Source organism: Rhinolophus ferrumequinum, chromosome 24 (assembly GCF_004115265.2).
Source record: "Rhinolophus ferrumequinum isolate MPI-CBG mRhiFer1 chromosome 24, mRhiFer1_v1.p, whole genome shotgun sequence".
Classification (NCBI taxonomy): domain Eukaryota; kingdom Metazoa; phylum Chordata; class Mammalia; order Chiroptera; family Rhinolophidae; genus Rhinolophus; species Rhinolophus ferrumequinum.
In genome coordinates, this window is record NC_046307.1 from 15,026,248 (window position 1) to 15,046,168 (window position 19,921).

Consider the following 19,921-nt stretch of genomic DNA (forward strand, 5'->3'; position numbering starts at 1 on the left):
TGTTGCGAATCGTCCGTCACTTCAGCCATCCTTTTTATCAAAAGTGGAAATTCCCCAACCCTTTCCCGTCACCTCAGATGGAGGCGGGATAAATGGTACTCTTACCGGCCAATTGTACCACGCGACGTCCTGTGACAAAGTGACCGACACTTTATAACGCCAATGAAGTCTCCCATTGTCAGGGGTCACTATGACTGACCATAAGGCCAACTAATCCACTTTAAGGTCGTGACGCGATAGTCAGAGAGTTTGACCAATAGACGTAGAAAAAGACCGGAAGTCAGTGCGCGGGGAGTAGGAGGCGGGTGTTCGCAACCGCCTAGGCCTGCGCGGGTCAACGCAGCTTTGAGGCCCCAAGCCAGCGAGCGGCGCGTGACGAAGAGCCTGAGCGACGGGTCACCTTGGCCAATGATCTGCAGCCGCTTTGGTGCTGTAGCCAGTGGCGAGTGTGTGGGGCGGGAGGCAGCAGGTTAGGCAGTGAGAAGTTAGTGGCGCTGCTGGGACGGGGGAAAGGAGACGCTTCTTCCTCCTGCTGTTCCTCTCCTTCCCGGGATCAGCAGCGGCCGTGGCCGCGAGTGACTCGGCAGTGTCTCCGGCTCCGCGTGCGACCATGCTGACCGACGGCGGAGGCGGCGGCACCTCCTTTGAGGAGGACCTGGACTCGGTGGCTCCGCGATCCGCCCCAGCCGGGGCCTCGGAGCCGCCTCCGCCGGGAGGGGTCGGGCTGGGGATCCGCACCGTGAGACTCTTTGGGGAGGCCGGGCCAGCGCCAGGAGTCGGTGGCGGCGGCAGCGGTACGGGCGGAGGGGACGCGGCGCTGGATTTCAAGTTGGCGGCTGCTGTGCTGAGAACCGGGGGTGGAGGTGGTGCCTCTGGCAGCGACGAGGACGAAGTGTCCGAGGTACGGCTCCGGGACCCCCACCTTCCACACAGCGTGGGGCATGAATGCTCTCTGGGCCGGCACAGGGCCCGGTCCACCCTCCCGCTGCCCGGGCGGAGTCGTTCTCTGACAGCGATCGGCCCCAAGGAGCAGTGGCAGCGGTGCGGGCCTAGCTGCGCCCTCGGCTTACTCTTCAGCGCGGCTCAAGCCGGACCGGTTCCCGTCACCATCAGTAGACCCACAATGGGGAGTCCTTTGGTCCCTGAGCTTCGCGCGGGAACCAGGACTCGTCAGGCTACCTCCCGCCCACCCCGCTTTGGAGATGGGGGGGGCGGGGTCTTGCTAGAGTCCCTGCCCTTGGTACTGAGAGAGCGAGACAGAAAGGGAGAGAGACTGAGAGACAGGCAGAGCTAGCTAGCTCAAAGAGCATTCCCACTATATGCCTCTCTCCATAGTTGAGGGGCTGGACATATATTTGCCTTATGCTTTACATGTGTGTTTAAGACGGGTCGGTAATTCCCTTCTTTAGTTTGAGCCAGGTGAGAATAAATAAGGAGCTCGCTGCTTTTACCCTGAAAAATCACGTGAGTCCTGCACCTGGAACCTTTTGTGAAATTAGACAGGAAAAAGGAAGTTCCCGTGCAGTTTTGAACTTCAGAGTAGCTGGATAACTGAACTCTGTATATTTTTAGGCTTGGAGAAGGTGGGGCACCCTATGGACACCTTTTGCAGAGAGGGAAATTAGTTATCAGGTCGTTCATTTCTTTTAACTCGTGTATTCTGGGCCTTGTTAGGTCTGAGCAACCTAGGATGGTAGGTATCATCTTTTGGGCTCTAAGGAAAAAGGAGATAATTTATATCTGTACATTTTTTCCCCTTCACTGTGGCTTGGATATAGTACTGTATTGTGATGACTATTCTAAGTGCTCAAGAGTATTCTATTTTGGTTCTAAGGTGTCTGGTTCATCCCCTATGACCAATTATATTAACCTCTGATCTTGGTGTTAAAGTACAGGGATTTCTCTGTGTGTACAGCTATCCTGGCTGTTGTATTTGAGAGGAATAGGAGAAACTGTATTTGTGGGTTGCAGAATATAGTTAGTGTTCAGCTTTACATTCTAGGTCTGAACAGGGCTTCCTTTAGATTTAAAACCTTCATACATTTTGACTCCAACATTTTGCTTTGGAAAAAAACTGTGTTGTAAGGTTGTAAGGGAGCTAGTCCCTTGAATGTCTGTATCTTTGAATTTCACGTCCACTGTTGGGCTTGCGGAACTCTTTTATCCTTTCAGTGAAAATTGATGAGAGATGAACCTAGAATACATGCTGTACTTTTTACCTAGGAAATAAAGTGGGAATATCTTTGAAACTTGTAAGAGAGACTGAAAAGGTTTGCTTTGATCTAAGTGTGATAGAAAGATAATGTCCTTGATTTTCTAGACTATTTTTACATAATCATTATAGGTGAGATAAAAGGTCACTCATTTGCTTTTACATAAGTAGTATTCTTAAATTTCTTCAGAGGTAGAGTGCTAGTGAGCCTTCAAAGTCATACATTTCTAACTCTTTTGGCTCTTTTTATATCTGGGAAATGAGTTTTTGAAGTAACCATTTCTGTGAGGCTTGTGTATACACACACACACACACACACACACACACACACCATTTCATTTAGAGTCAGCATACATGTGGTTAAAGCTATGAGCAGAATCAACACCTTTTTTTTTAATGTTTATCATATAAATTATTTATTCATGATTCCTACACCCATTTAAGCTAATGGTAGAAGAACCCCTTATTCTCCTGTTTACTTAAGTTTTCTTTGCCTAAAAAGGATTTAGGTATTAAGCATATATATATTTATATATATGTATATATATATATATATATTTATATATATGTATATATATATACATATATATATTTATATATATGTATGTATATATATATACATATATATATAAATATATATGTAAATATATTTATATATATGTATATATATATATAGACCCCGTTTTTAGAGTGGAGGTTTCTTGGATAGTCAGACAATTTAGCCTAGTCTAAGATGATGTTCAGTGTTTATATAGATTCTTTCTTAACTTATCGAGAAAGTAAATTTTGTTTTTATGTCTTGTTTCTCCCTTATCACATAGAGAAGAACTTCCTGGAGTATCTAGTCTCTGCTGTATAGTACATGTAGTAGGCTATAGTTTATACCTTTGTGAGTGAAATGACCTATTTTGCCCAAGCAAATTTCTTGCCTTTTGTTTTCTCTCTGACAAGATGAGCTGTCTCCTCCCATATTACTGCCTTTGAATTTACAGTGTGAAGACCATAAATAATGTTCTTCAAAAAATACCCAAGGAGCATTTATGAATAATGCTAAAATCGTTATTTTCCTATTTCATAGATGTTTTTGAGCCAAATATTTAGAATCTAGACATCCAGAGAGATAATGAGTTATTTGTAGTTTGAGAGTGAAGTTTGTTTTATTCTCCAAATGGGGCAGGACTAGGTGAGAAATGAGTATGAAACAGAGGCCTGGAATATTTGCTCTTCAATTAGTTGAAATCGTATACATTTGGTATACAGAGGTGTAGATGCTCTGAGGACCTCTTTTCTATTCATTATCAGAGCCTATAGCTGAGTAAAAAGTTGCTTTTCTTTGCTGGCTAAGTCAAAAGACCTTTTAGTTTGAGGAAGGGGCTTGAGTCTTGTAAATTTTTTATATTAGAATTGTGCTGCCTTAGGGAATTCCACCCTTTGGGATCTTTGGTTCTCGTTGTTTTAAAAATTGGGGTAAATACATGTTTTGTATTTCTTCAGGCATAATAAGCATGTTCCTTAGCTGTCAAAGGCTTAGAGTAGAAGTTAGAACTTGCATGGATCCGATTGAAATATACCCATTGTTCAGAGTGGAGATCAGGTTGATGATTCTTTAAAAACCAATTTTCAAATGTTAATTTTAGATTTGTAGTCTTATTTTTAGCGAGTTAAAAGAAAAATAAAATTCCTAAAGAAAGCACTTTGGTGAGCTTTATGACTCTTAATTTTTCTGTCATAAGAATGTATGCATATACTGTATGTATATATGTCTGACATCCTCCTTTTAAAATTATAAAAATAATATAGTCTTGTGGTGTAAAATTCAACACTATAGATTTTACATATATATATATGTATATATATATAAACACACACACACGCATATATATATATATATATATATATATATATATATATCTCCTTCTCACCCCTACTGACCCTTCAGATCCCTTTCTTCAGAGGTAACCACATTAAATTTTTTTCAGAAAATTGTCCAGGCTTATATAAGCCTATATATGTGTGTATACACACGTTTGTATACACACACTTTAAAGACAGACATCCATTTAGAAATCATAGCTTTATATCATGAGGTTTTTTCCCTTATCTTGAGGCAGGTGCCATATTTAGGTAAAAGCACACAGACATTATATATAGCAATTTAATGCAAATTATATAGCAGATTATAACAAAAGCTTTGTAGGGAATTTTTTTTCCTTCTAAAAATTACTTTCAGAGTCAACAGCACAGACCCATACAGAAGTTCCATTTTGATTTTCTCCAGTAAGAGAGGAGACGGATCATTTCTTTTAGGATTACTTATGATCTACAATCTAGAGCAAGGCTTCTTAATGGCAACACATTGACATTTGGGCCAGATAATTCTTTGTTACGAGGGGTTCTTCTATGTGTTAGCAGCATCCCTAGCCTTTACCCACTAAATGCCAGTAAAACCCACCCAGTTGTGGCAGCCAAAAATGTCTCCAGACATTGCCAAATATGTCCCGGGGGCAAAATCACCCCTGGTTGAGAACCTCTGGTCTAGAGGCCACTCATTGTCAGAGATGGCAATTTTTTCATGAATACTCTGTATTCAAACTTCAGGTAAACAAGGTGAGTCACTGCTTTTAATAGCATCTCAGGGCTTAAGCTCATAACCTGAACAAGAGAGAAATTGAAAAGGGATATACTGAAAGGTTTGATGCTGTAAATTTTCTATTGTATATTTATCAATTGGGGGAACTTTCACTTAAAATACTATATTATTTTTGAAAAATTCATTTATTGTCCAGGAAAAGGAATTTCTAAAAAACCTTTATAGGGACTTTGTTCAAGGTAGAAAGGGCTTGATTTCATAAATTGTCACCAGTAGTGTTAAAATAGGAAATATAACTTGGTATTCTAGTGAGCAGATTTTGGAGACACTGGAAATGTTTACTGAAGGAAAAGTTACCTGTTATTAACTATAACACTTTGTTATACTGCATGAGTATTCAACCTTGCCTAAGTTTTATTCTGTAAAGCCTGAAGACCTTACATATAAAATGATGTGTTGATGACTATGGTTATAAGACTGGTGGGTCAAAACAGTTGTTAGGTATGGGTGGAGGAAAATCTTATTGTGAAACCTGAAGTGTGTAGGGGTTTTCTTTTGGTTATTATTCAGTACCTTTCAATAGTTGATTACATTCATATAGTTCATAAGTCAAAGTAAAATAAAGACAAATACAGTGAAAAGCCCTGCTGCCCTCTATACCAATTTTTTTTTGGCCAAATTTACCTTCATACAGAACCAAAGTTGTAAGAAATAAAATCAATTCTTTTTTTAACCCACTATAAGTGAACTATTTCAATATATCTACCTTCTTGGATCTTGCTATTTACAATTTTCCTCTCCTGTTGCTTGTGTATAAAGTCATAGAATCTTGGTGATAATCCTATCTCATCTCATTTTTAGGTAACTGCTACCATTTATTGAATGCTTATTATATGCCAGTATCGTACTAGATACTTTCGTTATTTTATTTAATCGTTTCAACATCCCTTTGAGGTAGGTATTATCTACATTTTTATAGAAGAATAAATGTAGGCTCAGAGAAGTGATGAATCCACAAAAACAAAATGGTTAAAATGTTACACAGCTAGTAAGGGGTAAAACTAAGATTTGAATCCATTACTGAATCCAGAACCCATGCTACTATTTTGCTTTTTCAGATTAAGAAATAGGCAATGTTTTTGGTAACCGAATACTATTTCTCCAATAAACGCTTGCTTAGTCCTTGTTGAAGTTTTCATAGATCTAAAGTGAAATGAGAAAAGTAAGGACAATGTAGTGAATTTTTCATAAAGCTATTTTTCCCCACTTTTTTCTATTTTGAGATAATACCCTTCCTACTGTTAAAAAATTAATTTTAAAAATATCTGTATTTGACACAATATCAAATTGGAAACTTCATGTCAGGACCCTGGGTAAAGCTTAGAAGTCTGGACACCATTGACCTAAGTAACTTGCCCAGGAGCACACAGCTAATTTGTAGATAAAAATAAGTCATCCTACTACTATTCTAATTTTTTTACCTGCTAGATTGTCCTGCTTACTGTTTCTCTTCTGATGCATTGTACCAATGAATTAATTGGTTGCTTAAGACTGTCTATCTCAAACTAGCATATCATCCATAGTTGACCTTGTTGGAAAAATTTTATATTATTTAATGAAATTGGTGACTATCATGTAGATCAATATATTAAGAAGGAAATCAAAGATGTACCATTGAGTATAGGAGGAGCACTATTCTAAAGTAATTTTGTAATTGAACCTACATGAAAAGTTCAGGCCTTGTCATTATTCATTTTAAGAGAATTAAGAATATTAAAACTACTGATAGAGAAAAGCATATACCCAACTTTGCACCTTTTCCAATATGGGAAATTTGTTTTGCGATATTGTTACACTGATTTGTAAAAATTAAAATCTGTGCTATTCTATTGCTAGTTACTGACAGTGTATGGTTCCTATGAATGAAGATCACTTGCCTTACGATTGACTGGTTTACCTTTCTTCCAGACGACTTTACCTAAACTAGGAAGAAATTAAAGCTGTATGTAAGGCTCTTTCTTACTTGCTAGAATGAAATTTAGCAACTGTTTTGTCAAAGAGCACATTTTGTTCTTTCTCCACTACTCACACTTCAGTTCTCCAGTTTTTCCCTTAATGGATGCTGTTTTGAGTAGTAGAAAGGGTGTTTTGTTTTGTTTTTAAATGAAGTAGATATCCCACTGTATCCTAGTGGTTTGGGTCACCTGCATTAGTGTGTAATTTTGAAAAGAGAAAGGCAAGTGTATCCCCAGGGATTAGCCCTAGGAACTAAAGAATTGAACAGGAAGAATAGTTTATTAAGTTGCCAAGGTAAGTTTGATGTGTTTAACAGTTTGTAATGGGGACAGTTAGATTGAGAACAAGTTTTTTTTTAATATGTGTAAAATACACATAACATACAAATGACCATTTTACAATTTTTAAAAATTGTGTTAAAATATACATAAGATAAAATTTACCATTTTAAAGTATATTGGCATTAAGTATATTCACATTGTTGAGTAGCCATTACCACCAGTCATCTCCAGAACTTTTTCATCTTCCCAAACAGAAACTCTGTCCATTAAACAATAGTACCCTAGCCTTCCTTCCCCAGCCCCTAGCAACTACAGTTCTACTTTCTTTCTCTATGAATTTGACTGTTCTGGGCATATCAAATAAGTGGAATCATACAGTATTTCTGTTTTTGTGACTGGCTTATTTCACTTAGCATAATGTCTTCCAGGTTCATCCTTGTAGCATGTGTCAGAATTTCATTCCTTTTAAAGACTGACTATTATTCCGTTGTATGTACCATGTTTCCCCGAAAATAAGATCTAGCTGTACAGTCAGATCTAATGTGATTTTTGGAGCAAAAATTAATATAAGACCTTGTCTTATTTTACTATAATATAAGATCGGGTCTATATAATATATAATATATAATATAATATAATACTGGGTCTTATATTAATTTTTTTTCTTTTTAATAAAGTCTGTGTCACACCAGTTAATACAGATGTCACGCTTTTTTTGTTTGTTTTTTTCTTTTAATTGGGGAAGGGGAACAGGACTTTATTGGGGAACAGTGTGTACTTCCAGGACTTTTTTCCAAGTTGTGTCCTTTCAGTCTCAGTTGTGGAGGGCGCAGCTCAGCTCCAGGTCCAGTTGCTGTTGCTAGTTGCAGGGGACGCAGCCCACCATCCCTTGCGGGAGTCCCACCGGCAACCTTGTGGTTGGAGAGCCCGTGCTCCAACCAACTGAGCCATCTGGGAGGCAGCTCAGCTCAAGGTGCGGTGTTCAATCTTAGATGCAGGGGGCAGAGCCCACTACCCCTTGTGGGACTCGAGGAATTGAACCAGCAACCTTGTGGTTGAGAGCTCACTGGCCCATGTGGGAATCGAACCGACAGCCTTCGGAGTTAGGAGCATGGAGCTCCAACTGCCTGAGCCACCGGGCCGGCCCCTTATATTAATTTTTACTCCAAAAGACACATCAGAAGTGATTGTCCAGCAAGGTCTTATTTTCAGGGAAACAGGGTATATACAACATTTTGTTTATTCATTCATCCGTTGATGGGTACTTGGATTGCTTCTACCTTTTGGCTGTTGTGAATGTGCTGCTTTGACTATGGGTGTACAAATATGTGTTTGAGTCCCTGCTTTCACTTCTTTTGGGTATACATCCAGAAGTGGGATTGCTGGATTATACGGTAATTCTGTTTTAGTGTTTTGAGGAACCACCATACTGTTTTCCATAGCAGCTGTACCACTTTACATTCCCACCAGCAATGCACAAGGGTACCAATTTTCCCCATTCTAGCCCATATTTGTTATTTTCTGTTTTGCTTTTGTTTTTGATGATAGCCATCCTAATGGGTGCGAAGTGGTATCTCATTGGTGTTTGGATTTGCATTTCCCTAATGATTAGTGATGATGAGCATCTTTTCATGTGCTTGTTGGGCATTGTATATCTTCTTTGGAGAAATGTCTATTAAAATCTTTTGTCCATTTTTAATTGGGTTGTTTTCATTGTTTGATTCTAGGAATTCTTTATGTATTCCCGATATTAATTTCATATCAGATATATAATTTGCACATATTTTCTCCCATTCCATGGGTTGTCTTTTCACTCTCTTAAAAGTGTTCTTCCATGCTTAAGTTTTTAATTTTGATGAAGTCCAATTTATTTTTTCTTTTGTTGTCTGTACTTTTGGTATCATATCCATGAAGTCATTGCTAAATCCAATGTTACAAAGATTTTTTCCCAGTGTTTTCTTCTAAGAATTTTATTTTACTTATTTATTTTTATTTTATTGTTAGTCTTTAAACTTTTATTTATTTTAAGTGTGTTTTTCCAGGACCCATCAGCTCCAAGTCAAGTAGTTGTTTCAATCTAGTGGTGGAGGGTGCAGCTCACAGTGGCCCATGTGGGGATCCAACTGGCAACCTAGTTGTTAAGAGCACTGCGCTCTAACCAACTGAGGTAACTGGCTGCCCCCTCTTCTAAGAATTTTATAGTTGTGGCTCTCACATTTAGGTCTTTGATCCATTTTGAGTTAATTTTTTGTAGTTGGTGTCAAGTCAGGGTCCAACTTTATTATATGTGGATATCCAATTTTTCTAGCACTGTTTGTTGAAAAGACTATCTTGTCCCCCATTGAATGGTCTTGGCACCCTTTTAAAAAATCAATTGACCATATATATGGGAGGGTTTATTTCTGACCTCTCTGTTCTATTCCATTGGTCTATATGTCTGTCTTTATGCCAGTACCTCACTGTTTTGATTACTGTAGCTTTGCAGTAAGTTTTGAAATGAGGAAGTGTTAGTCCTTCAACTTTGTTCTTCTTTTTCAAGATGGTTTTGGCTATCCCATGAGATTTCATATGAATTTTTGGATGGTTCTTTCTATTTCTGCAAAAAAAAAAAAATAATGCTGTTGGGCCTTTGATAGGAATTGCACTGAATTTGTAGATTGCTTTGGGTGAGAACAAGTTTTAATACAAACCTTATGTAATTATTTCATCACAACAGATATTAGCAAATGAAAAGGTTTGAGTTTGACAAAATATTAAAAAGCCTCTATAGCAGGGATAGACTAAGCACTCGCCAATGTCCTCCCTGAAATCATTGAACCCAGTTAACATGGGATGCTGTGCTCTGAGTAGATGTTATTTTTTCCTGATTTGTCCTTACATTGACTATTTGTGGTTGATCATGATGCTTCAAATATTCATTAAATGCTAGGAAGAATACTTTTTATCCTTTACATGATTAGAGATGAGTTGTAGATGAGTTTTGGAAAAATTATCGCAATATGGTATTTATAATTAAACCTAGGTAAATAAACCTATAGTATTTTCTTTAATGATTTAGAATTGAAAAAGTTTTCAGGTTTTATGAAACCTGAGTCAGAAGGTAAAGGTTTGGCCATGTCAGTTGATATCTTGAATAGTACACTTGAAAGGACTTTCAGCTCTTAACTTCTAATTACTTTTTTTCTGTGTTTACTTACTTTTCTGCTAAATCTCTACATTTTAATTTTTGTCTTAAAAATTGTGCAACTGTTAAATTTAGTAATATTTGAAACAAACTATTATTATCAAAGAGCAAAATCCCCAAAGGGGCAATAGTCCATTTATATTGGATGCGTTATATATATATATGTATATATATTTTTTTGTTGCTTTTTATTTTGATATAATTTCAAACTTACTGAAAAGTTGCAAGAATAGTATAAGGAACTCCTCCCATATACCCTTTAGGGATTCACCAATTATATTCATTTTGTCTCTTTCTCTCATTAACAAATAATTTATTTTTTGAACCATTTGAAAGATACATATGTCATGCCTCTTTACCTGTAAAATCTTCAGTGTACATTCCCTAACGACAAAGATATTTTCTTACATAACCACAGTGCATTTATCAAAATAGGAACTTAACAAGTTTCTGAAGTATTTTTCAGATTCAAATTCCCCAAATTTAAAAAATATAATTCACACATCATAGAATATACTCTTTAAAGTGTACAATTCAGTGGTTTTTAGTGCACTCAGGAAGTTGTGCAACCATCACCACTGTATAATTTAAAACATTTTTATCACCCCCAAACAAAAACCTTCTACCCATTAGCAGTCATTTCCCATTCCCCCCTCCATGCTGCCCCTGATAATCACTTATCTACTCTCTCTCTGGATTTGCCTCGTCTGAGCATTTCATATAAATGGAATCATATATGTAGTATTTTGTGCCTTGCTCCTTTTACTTACCATACTGTTTTTGAGGTTTCTACATGTTGTATCTTTGGAATAATACTCCATTTTGTGAATATACCACATTTCATTGATTGTTGATTGATAACATTTCGGTTATTTCCACGTTTTAGCTATTATGAATAATGATGCTATGAACATTTGTGTACAGGTTTTGTACATATCTTGCAGTTCTCTTGTGTATATACCTAGGAGTAGAATTGCTTGGTCATATGATAACTATGTTTAACTTTCTGAGAAACTGCCAAGCTGTTTTCTACAGCAGCCTCAACATTTTACCTTCCACCAGCAATGTATGAGTGTTCCAATTTCTCCACATTCTTGCTAAATTTGTTAATATATATTTTTTGATTATAGCCAACCTAGTGAGTATGAAGTGATATCTCGTTATGGTTTTGATTTGCATTTCCCCAGTGACTAATGAAGTTGAGCATCTTTTCATGTGCTTGTTAGCCGTTTATATATTTTTGGAGAAATTCCAAATCTTTTTCCCATGTCTTGATTGGTTTATTTGTCATTTTATTGTTGAATTGTGCTTCTTTTTTTTAGAAAAAAAATTACATGTTCTGGATACTAGTCCCCGAGATACATGGTTTGCAAATATTTTCTGCCGTTCCATGGGATGTCTTTCCACTTTCTTGATTGTGTCATTAAAATTTTTAAATTTTGGGGAAGCCCAATTTTTATATTTATCTATTTTTTTCTTTCGTTGCTTGTGCTTTGGTGTCATGTCTAAGATACTGTTGCATGATCCAAGGTCATGAAGATTTAGGCCTGTTTTCTTCTAAGAGTTTTATAGTTTTAGCTCTTATGTTTAGGTCTTTGATCCATTTTGAGTTAATTTTTATATAAGGTGTGAGGTAATGGTCCAACTTTATTCTTTTGAATGCAGATATCCAATTGTCCCAACACCGTTTGTTAAAAAGACTGTTTCTTTCTCCATTGAATTGTTGTGGCATCCTTGTCAAAAATCAATTAACTACAAATGTGAGGACTTACTTCTGGAGGGTGAACTTCTGTTCATTTACATGTCTTCTTATGCTAGGTCCATACTTTCTTGATACTGTAACTTTTTATACTAAATTTGAAATTGGGAAGTCATAAGTCCTCCAACTTTGTTCTTTTTCAATATTGTTTTGGCTATCTGGTTTGTTGGATATGTTCTTGTTCTCTTGATCTGGTCTTCAGGAAAGATTAAAGGGGGTATATAATATGCTGCAGAATTTGTGGTCACACACAAAAGATCCTCTCCTTACCCCCAATAATAATATTGCAGCTCTTGAAATTTCTGCTCCTTTTGTATGTGCTGAAAGTGTATAAAGGGGAAATGGGATTTAAACCTGTGTTTGCCAGGCTACCAGGTGAGTAAATTGTCAGAGTATTAGTGTTTGTTCTTTTGTATGCATCCCCTCCCTGACAAAGCCTGGATATATGTTTAAGAGGAAATAAAAGTGAAGCGGGAGGAGATGGCTGGTTTGGGCAGTTGCTATCTGAGTGCATCTGGTATACACTATAATCTGCAAGAAGAATATGGACAGAATTCCTTTTTTTAGAATAACAAACAAATGGATAAGTGGAATAACATATGAAACATAGCAAGTAAGAGTTTTTGCATCTGATATCTTCTAACAATTTCTTAAAGAGATGTGAATTCAATATTTAAGTAACATAGCAATTTGCTTGACACCCAAGCCAGTGTTATCACCTGTGTGATTAAATTGCAAAAACAAATCTTGTATGTCACTGCTCAAATGGTCCCAATTATGTTAAATTACTTGTTATTTTAATTCTATTAACAGTGAGTGTCTGTAGTGTATTTTAGTACCTGTTTTACTTAGGACTTGACTGACAGGTTAACAAAGGAAAGTTTATTTTCTTTGAATTTGAAGAGACCATTATTTAAGGTTACTCTTAAATCAGGTACATGTATTTGACCTATAACCACCCCCCACCTTTGTAAATTGCATTCTCCTAAAGCTAATCTCTTGTCATCAGAAACCTTGGAGCTCACATCTGCTGTTTCTTCTCACCATACACATCTAAGCAGGCATTAAGTCCTGTCCGTTCATTCTTAATATCTTGTTTATGTGTCCCTTTCACTGTATCCTCACTGCTTCTGCTATAAGTGATGTCTTTCACCTGCACTTATTGCAGTAATGCTTGGCTCTATCTACCTCCAAGATTATACCTAATTCTTCCTCTATCGTGTTATCAGAGTAAATTCTCTACTGCCAGTTCAATCATATCACTCCTTTGGCAAAAACCCTTCCCATTCCTTAGATAAATCCAAATTCCTTGGTATGGGATACAAATTATTTAGGATTTGGCTTCTGTATATTTTCCCAACCCTATCCTTGCTGTACCCAACTTTATTTGCTTTTTATATTCCAGCCATATGAAATTGCTAGAGTTCTCTGGACATGTCAAACTATATATGCCTGTGGTATATTTGCTTCCACTGCTTTGGCTTCTGGAATCACACTAATAACTACTATGTGCTGAGTGCTTCTTGTCCACTGGGCTAAAGCTTACCTATCTATTCTCAAATAAACTTGAAAACTACCATCTGAAGAAAATTATATTATTCCCAATTTACAGATAAGGAAACTGAAGCTTAGAGACATTATATAACATACATGAAATCATGCATCTAGTAATGATGGAGCCACGATTTGAATCCAGGTATCTTGGACTGTAAAGCTGATGTTTATAACTACTACTCTGCACTGCTGCTATTGCTGTTGTCTCTCTTCCCCATCCTGTTGGATACCTTCTTGTTTCAGAGTTGTCATCTCTAACTGATTTCCTTCATTACTACCCCAATTGGAATTCACCATTCCTTCCTCTGTGTTCCCATGTTGTCTGTATATAACTATTATAGCATCTGTAATATTTTATTGCATTTATTTATCTGTCATAATGAGCAGGAATCATGTCTTATATATTTTTGTGTTCCTGGTATGTACTAGAAAGTCTGGCACGTAGTAGATGTTCAGTAAATGTTGAATGAATGTATGTGTAGTGCTTAATATGCTCAGGTTTCTTGTTAGCCTAAGACAAGTATAATTGAGTCCATATTATTTTTGTGGAGTAGAAAGCAAGAGTATAGGAAGACAAGGTCCTTAGGCAAATTGACCTTAATAATAGTAGTAGTAGTAATATTAATAGTAATGATAACTAATACTTGTTGAGCAATTACCATGTGTTAAACACTGTTGTGCAAGTTTAGATTTATTGTCTTGCCTAATTATCAATAACTGTGATATAGTTATGATATCTTATTTTGTAGCTGAGAAAAATGAGGCTAAGAGGTAAAAACACGTTAGCTAAGATCACACAGAGCAGTGGGCTGGTTGGTATTATTCTAAGAGTCACCGCTCTTAGTCATTATGCTGTCCTCCCGTTGTTGGTATTAATTGGAGGTTTATGGATGTTTGAGCTCTTTTTAACTTATTTAAATTGAGTATTCCTTTGAGTGTTCAATGTTTATTTTCTATTTAGGATAATGAGCAGAAGCCAGGACTTCTTTTTAACCCCAACCTTACCCATTTATTATGATATATAGAGTAAAATTTCTTCCTTCAACAGTAAGATTTTCTTGACCTTAATTGCCAGATACTTCATTCCTGTGGCTTTTCTAATGAGCATATAAGCAGTCTTTTAAAAAAAAAAAACACAAAAAAAAAACCCTATTGTGGCACAAATTTTATTGTACGTAGTATGCTGGTTAGAAATGATGTTTTTGGAACTGCCAGAAATTACTAAATGAAAACGTGATTTGTCTGTCAGTTTAAGAATTCTGGCAGAGGAGTTAGTGGGCTTGGTAATCTATTACATTTACTTTTAAAAAGTTTATTCCTGACATTACTTTTACTGTTAAACTGCGACATTGTAATACTTGTAGATTCTTTGCTTATGTCATTGCTTAGGATTTATTCTAGTTATACTCCATTGTTTCATTCAGTACACTTAGTACTAAAGAAGAAGATTCATTTAGTACAGTGTGGTGTTGTGAAAGGGTCTGAAATACATGGAGTCTGAAATACATGGCTTCAGATCCCTGCATGGTTATATGATCTTGGGCAAGTCACCTTTTCTGAGTTTCAGTTACTTAAAATGAAGATCAGTTGACCTACTTCATTGAGTAGGTAAGATGATTGAATATAATGACATATGGAATAAGCTGATACATATGAGGCATTTTGTTAATGGTGACTTATTTTTGTCAGTACTTAATGACAGTTACTATTTTAAAAAAGACTTTCCTTTCTCCCATCTTTAATAGAGACTTCAAAAATAATAGATTTTATATTAAAACTGTAGTTTAGAAATGAAGTTTTTTGTAGTTGAGCAAAGTGGAGTTAACTTTCTCCAGTTTTAACTAGTTGGCAAAGCATGATATACTTCTCTTGTGCTATGTGAAGCTAAAGAAATCCCAAGGTAACATTTTATGTTTTGTGAAAAGAGGATTGTGGGTCTGAAATTGGGAATACGGCTTTCCTTGTAGAAAGAAATTTGAGAAGTTTTTTTTTTTCATTTTAGATGTTATTTTTAATAGGTGAGGAAATGCTTGATTTCTAATAGTAACTTAAAACACAAGTGAGCAACATCATGGCTGCGAGCTCCTGCTCTGGGATCAGAGGCCCTTAGTTTGAGTCCCACCTCTGCTCCTCCTTAGATGCTTGTCCTTGGGCAAGTCACTTCAGCTCCTTAAGCCTCAGCTTTCTGATGGGTACAATGGGACCATAGCAATTCCCTTCTTCGTGGGTGACTCACGCCGCCATTTTGATGACTTCTCCGAGAAGTTTTTATGTTAAAGAATACACAGCCTTTTCATTCCAGTATTTCAAGATATTGTTGCTGATTATATTGGATTGGGCCTTAGACTATCAGCAAAATCTACTACTAAATTTATAATTATTTGGTCCTGAATTGCAACTGTGTTACTTTGTGTTACTTTCTCTCTATGAGTGGTTCTTGGAGCATGTTTGTGGTGGATGCTGCTTTTGAAACTTTTGGAGTATTGTGGGTTTTTTTGCAAAAAGGAATTGCTATGTCCTTCAATGATTATCTCTTGGAACACTGACCCATCCTTTTTGCTGCTCCAAACAAAAAATCAATAGTAAGCCATCTGTATTCTAAAATTGGTGTGAGCGATGATTCTGACATAAAGTAGAGGGCTCACGTTAGGTGGGAAGAGGTAACATATGTTGGTCCACCCAAATATAAGCTAAATAAGAGAGACGAGGAGAAATAGCAAGTACATTTTTTAAAATGTGCGTTTTAGGGCCGGCCTGGTGGCTCAGGCAGTTAGAACTCCATGCTCCTAACTCAGAAGGCTGCCGGTTCGATTCCCACATGGGCCAGTGGGCTCTCAATCACAAGGTTGCCAGTTCAATTCCTCAAGTCCCACAAGGCATGTTGGGCTCTGCCCCCTGCAACTAAGATTGAACATGGCACCTTGAGCTGAGCTGCCTCCTGGATGGCTCAGTTGGTTGGAGTGCATCCTCTCAACCACAAGGTTGCCAGTTCAGTTCTTCGACTCCTACAAGGGATGGTGGGCTGTGCCCCCTGCAACTAGCAACGGCAACTGGACCTGGAGCTGAGCTGTGCCCTCCACAACTAAGACTGAAAGGACACAACTTGAAGCTGAACGGCACCCTCCACAACTAAGATTGAAAGGACAACAACTTGACTTGGAAAAAAGTCCTAGAAGTACACATTGTTCCCCAATAAAGTCCTGTTCCCCTTCTCCAATAAAAATCTTAAAAAAAAAAAAAAAATCCAATAGAGAAATAAAAGGAAAAGGGAATACTAAAAAATATTTTTAAAATGCATTTTAGATGTTTAAAATGTTTTATTTAGCTTCTTATTTTTAATTATCAAATCTGAATTTCTTATGCGAGCTTCACTTTTTGAAGGTTTGTGAGGAGAGGTAGTGTAAAATATTTAGCCTTCCCTTGAACTTTGTTATATCTCCAGTTGGAATTTATGGGAGTGATGATTATTCTTAAAAGTTAGCAGAAACTAAATTTGTGGCTACTATTAGGTTGGTGCAAAAGTAATTGCGGTTTTTGCAGTTTTTAACCTTTTAAACCGCAATTACTTTTGCACCAACCTAATGGTCTCTTAGTCCCTAACTCAGAATACAAACTAACATGTTAAATATAAAAATTTCGTAATCCATTTGTCTGTTAAAAGTCATTCTATATAAAACAATGTATTTTCTACTTATATTTGAGAGCTTAGTGGTTTTCTTTTTTGTGCTTGTTGCATGATATGACCATATGACTAGAGAATATATAAACCAAAATATGTAATATATGTTTTTAGATAGAATGTTCATTTCAACTAAGTTCTTTTCTCTAACTAGCAATTGCTATTTTCAGAAATACAGTCTTTGAGAAGGTATCAATTTGTTATTGACAAATATGTAGGTGAGATTTTAATTTTTTAATATTTTAAGATTTCAAACATATTAATATTATTGAAAGCTTTAATTATAGCACTGCGCAGCACACTTGATAGAATTTTTTTTTCAGTGGAAGCAGGTTTTGGCCAAATCATAGCTGAATTGATTAATTATTTTTCTAACTATATTTTAGCCAGGTGACTGACTGTTTTTTTTTTAGGTGATGATAGCTGAGTCTATGGTTAATCTCCCTAGTAACTGTTGCCATCCAGTGGTTCATTTCTGAAATGTCAAATGGGACAAAATGCTTGTTTTCCTTTTCCTCCACTCCTTTATTTAAATTCTAGTTGAGGCTAAAACCACACTCATTTTTTTAAAAGAAGAGAGGTTAAAAAAAAAAAAGACTTTTGAGAAGTAAGACAAAGTTTTTGCCTTCAGCATTTTAGAAGAGATTACCTACTAGTAAAAAATAATCAGTTTTTATGGGCTAGATTCCCTCATCTTTTTCCTCCACCTTTTATTGTTGTACCTAATTAGAGGTAGAAAAAAATCTGCAGTGTTTAAGACTTGAAATAAGCTTTCTTGCCGTTGGCAAAAACAGTACCACTCTGGATGGCTGCTTTATATTTGCTGCTGAATGAAGCTGCTGGATAGAGATGAGCTATGTAACTGTATCATTAGGCAATAAGGAAATTTCTGTGATCCTTCAGCTGTGTGTAAGAAACATTTGCATGATGAAGGCAAATTTCATTAGATTTATCATTATTTTGGATTTACACACTATATATAGACTTTTTTTGGTACTGTATCACTAAGCTTTTATTAAGTGTACAGAATTGGTCTTATTTAGTATTTTCATGTAGCTATAAATGGTTTCCCTTTTGGCTGGCCAGATATATTTTGAAGTACTGCTATTGCAATCTGAATTACAAGAGTATGTGTTTCAGTGGGTTTATCAGATATTTATGAACTGCCAAAAGCAATACCCAAATATTTCTAAAGTAATAGGCATAACTGGATATTTTGTCCTTTTGTTTATCCCACATTAAAATTTTAGAAAGGATAAGACGGAGGAAATATTATTTGTGTGCAAATTGAGTGCTTTTTGGCATATCTAATTGACAGATATTCAAATCATTTATGTGTTTAGTTATATATAGCTACAACTTATTCTGGAACTTAAGATTTTTTCCTACAAGTGTTGTGGATATTTAAAATTTTTTGATCTTGTGGGTCAGAACCTTAATATAAAATGGCTGAAACTACATTTGAAAATTTAAGTGATCATCACAAGAAAAAAAATTGTAACTATGTGAGTGATAGATGTTAATAAACTTACTGTGGTAATCATTTTGTAAAATATACATATATGAAATCATTATGTTGTACACCTTAAACTTACACAATGTTATATGTCAATTATATCTCAAATAAAACTGGAAAAAATAAATAAAATGAAAAAAATTTCAAGTGGATGCTGATAAAAGTACATCCTGATTCTCAGTGAGTAGTATTCTTCCAATTTGAAAAGGCATAGAAGGTAGACACTGGTGAGGGACAGGATAAAAGAGTTGTAATTACACAGAATTTATTCTAAAAATTACATTTATATAGTGTTTTATTATTTTCAAAATGCTTTTACCTTATCATCATTTGAATAGCACTGTAAGGTAGGTGAGGCAGGTATTATTTTTGTTTATTGAGGAAGAAATGGGATGTCAGAAAGGTTGAGTGAGATGCCTGAAGTCTCACACAGTGCCTGATGAACTAGCACTTGAACCTAATTCTCTGGATCTCTGGTGCTGTATTCTTTCCATTATGCCTTGTTGCCTAATTGAGACTTGAATTTATATGCACTCTAAGACGTTAGAGAATTAAAGTCAGTGAATCGTAATTTTCAAAGAGAGGTTATAAGCCCTTTGAAGACAAGTGGCACATATTTATTTTATGTTTTTCTTCTGACCTTGATTTTTCCCAAGCGCTTAGGAATATGCTGTCTTATGTATGTGAAACTAATGTCACTGACACCCAGTGACATTGCGACTGGTTCTCTGTCCTCCTACTTTTGGTGACAAGGTAGGCAATGAGCAGTCTATCATCTTTTACATAGTCTTGTTCAAATCTATCCCCAGATGTTCTTTCTAGCCTAAAGGCATAGTTGTACTCTAGGTACCTTACCGTTTTTTAAAAATTGAGATATAATTCACATACCATAAAATATATCATTTTAAAATGTATAATTCAGTGGTTTTTAGTACATTCACAAGGTTATGCAGCATTTGCCATTATCTAATTCCAGACATTTTCATCATTCCAGAGAGAAACTTCAGAGCTGTTAGCAGTCACTCCCATTCCTCCCTCCCTGACTCTTCAGGCAACCACTAATCTCCTTTCTGTCTCTGTGAATTTGCCTATGTTGGACCTTTCATATAAATGGAATCATATAATATGTG

General features: G+C 36.3%; 1 protein-coding gene across 5 annotated transcripts in view; it reads left to right on the forward strand.

Annotated features, from left to right (window-relative positions):
* The first annotated feature begins 462 nt into the window (after nt 1-462).
* ANKHD1 (ankyrin repeat and KH domain containing 1) overlaps nt 463-19,921 on the forward strand; it is a 103,096-nt gene continuing 83,637 nt past the window's right edge. For all 5 annotated transcript variants that reach the window (XM_033095844.1, XM_033095845.1, XM_033095843.1 and 2 more), the window contains exon 1: nt 463-901. In XM_033095844.1, coding sequence (XP_032951735.1) covers nt 611-901 — 291 coding nt within the window. In that variant the 5' untranslated portion in view covers nt 463-610. The remainder of the gene's footprint in view (nt 902-19,921) is intronic.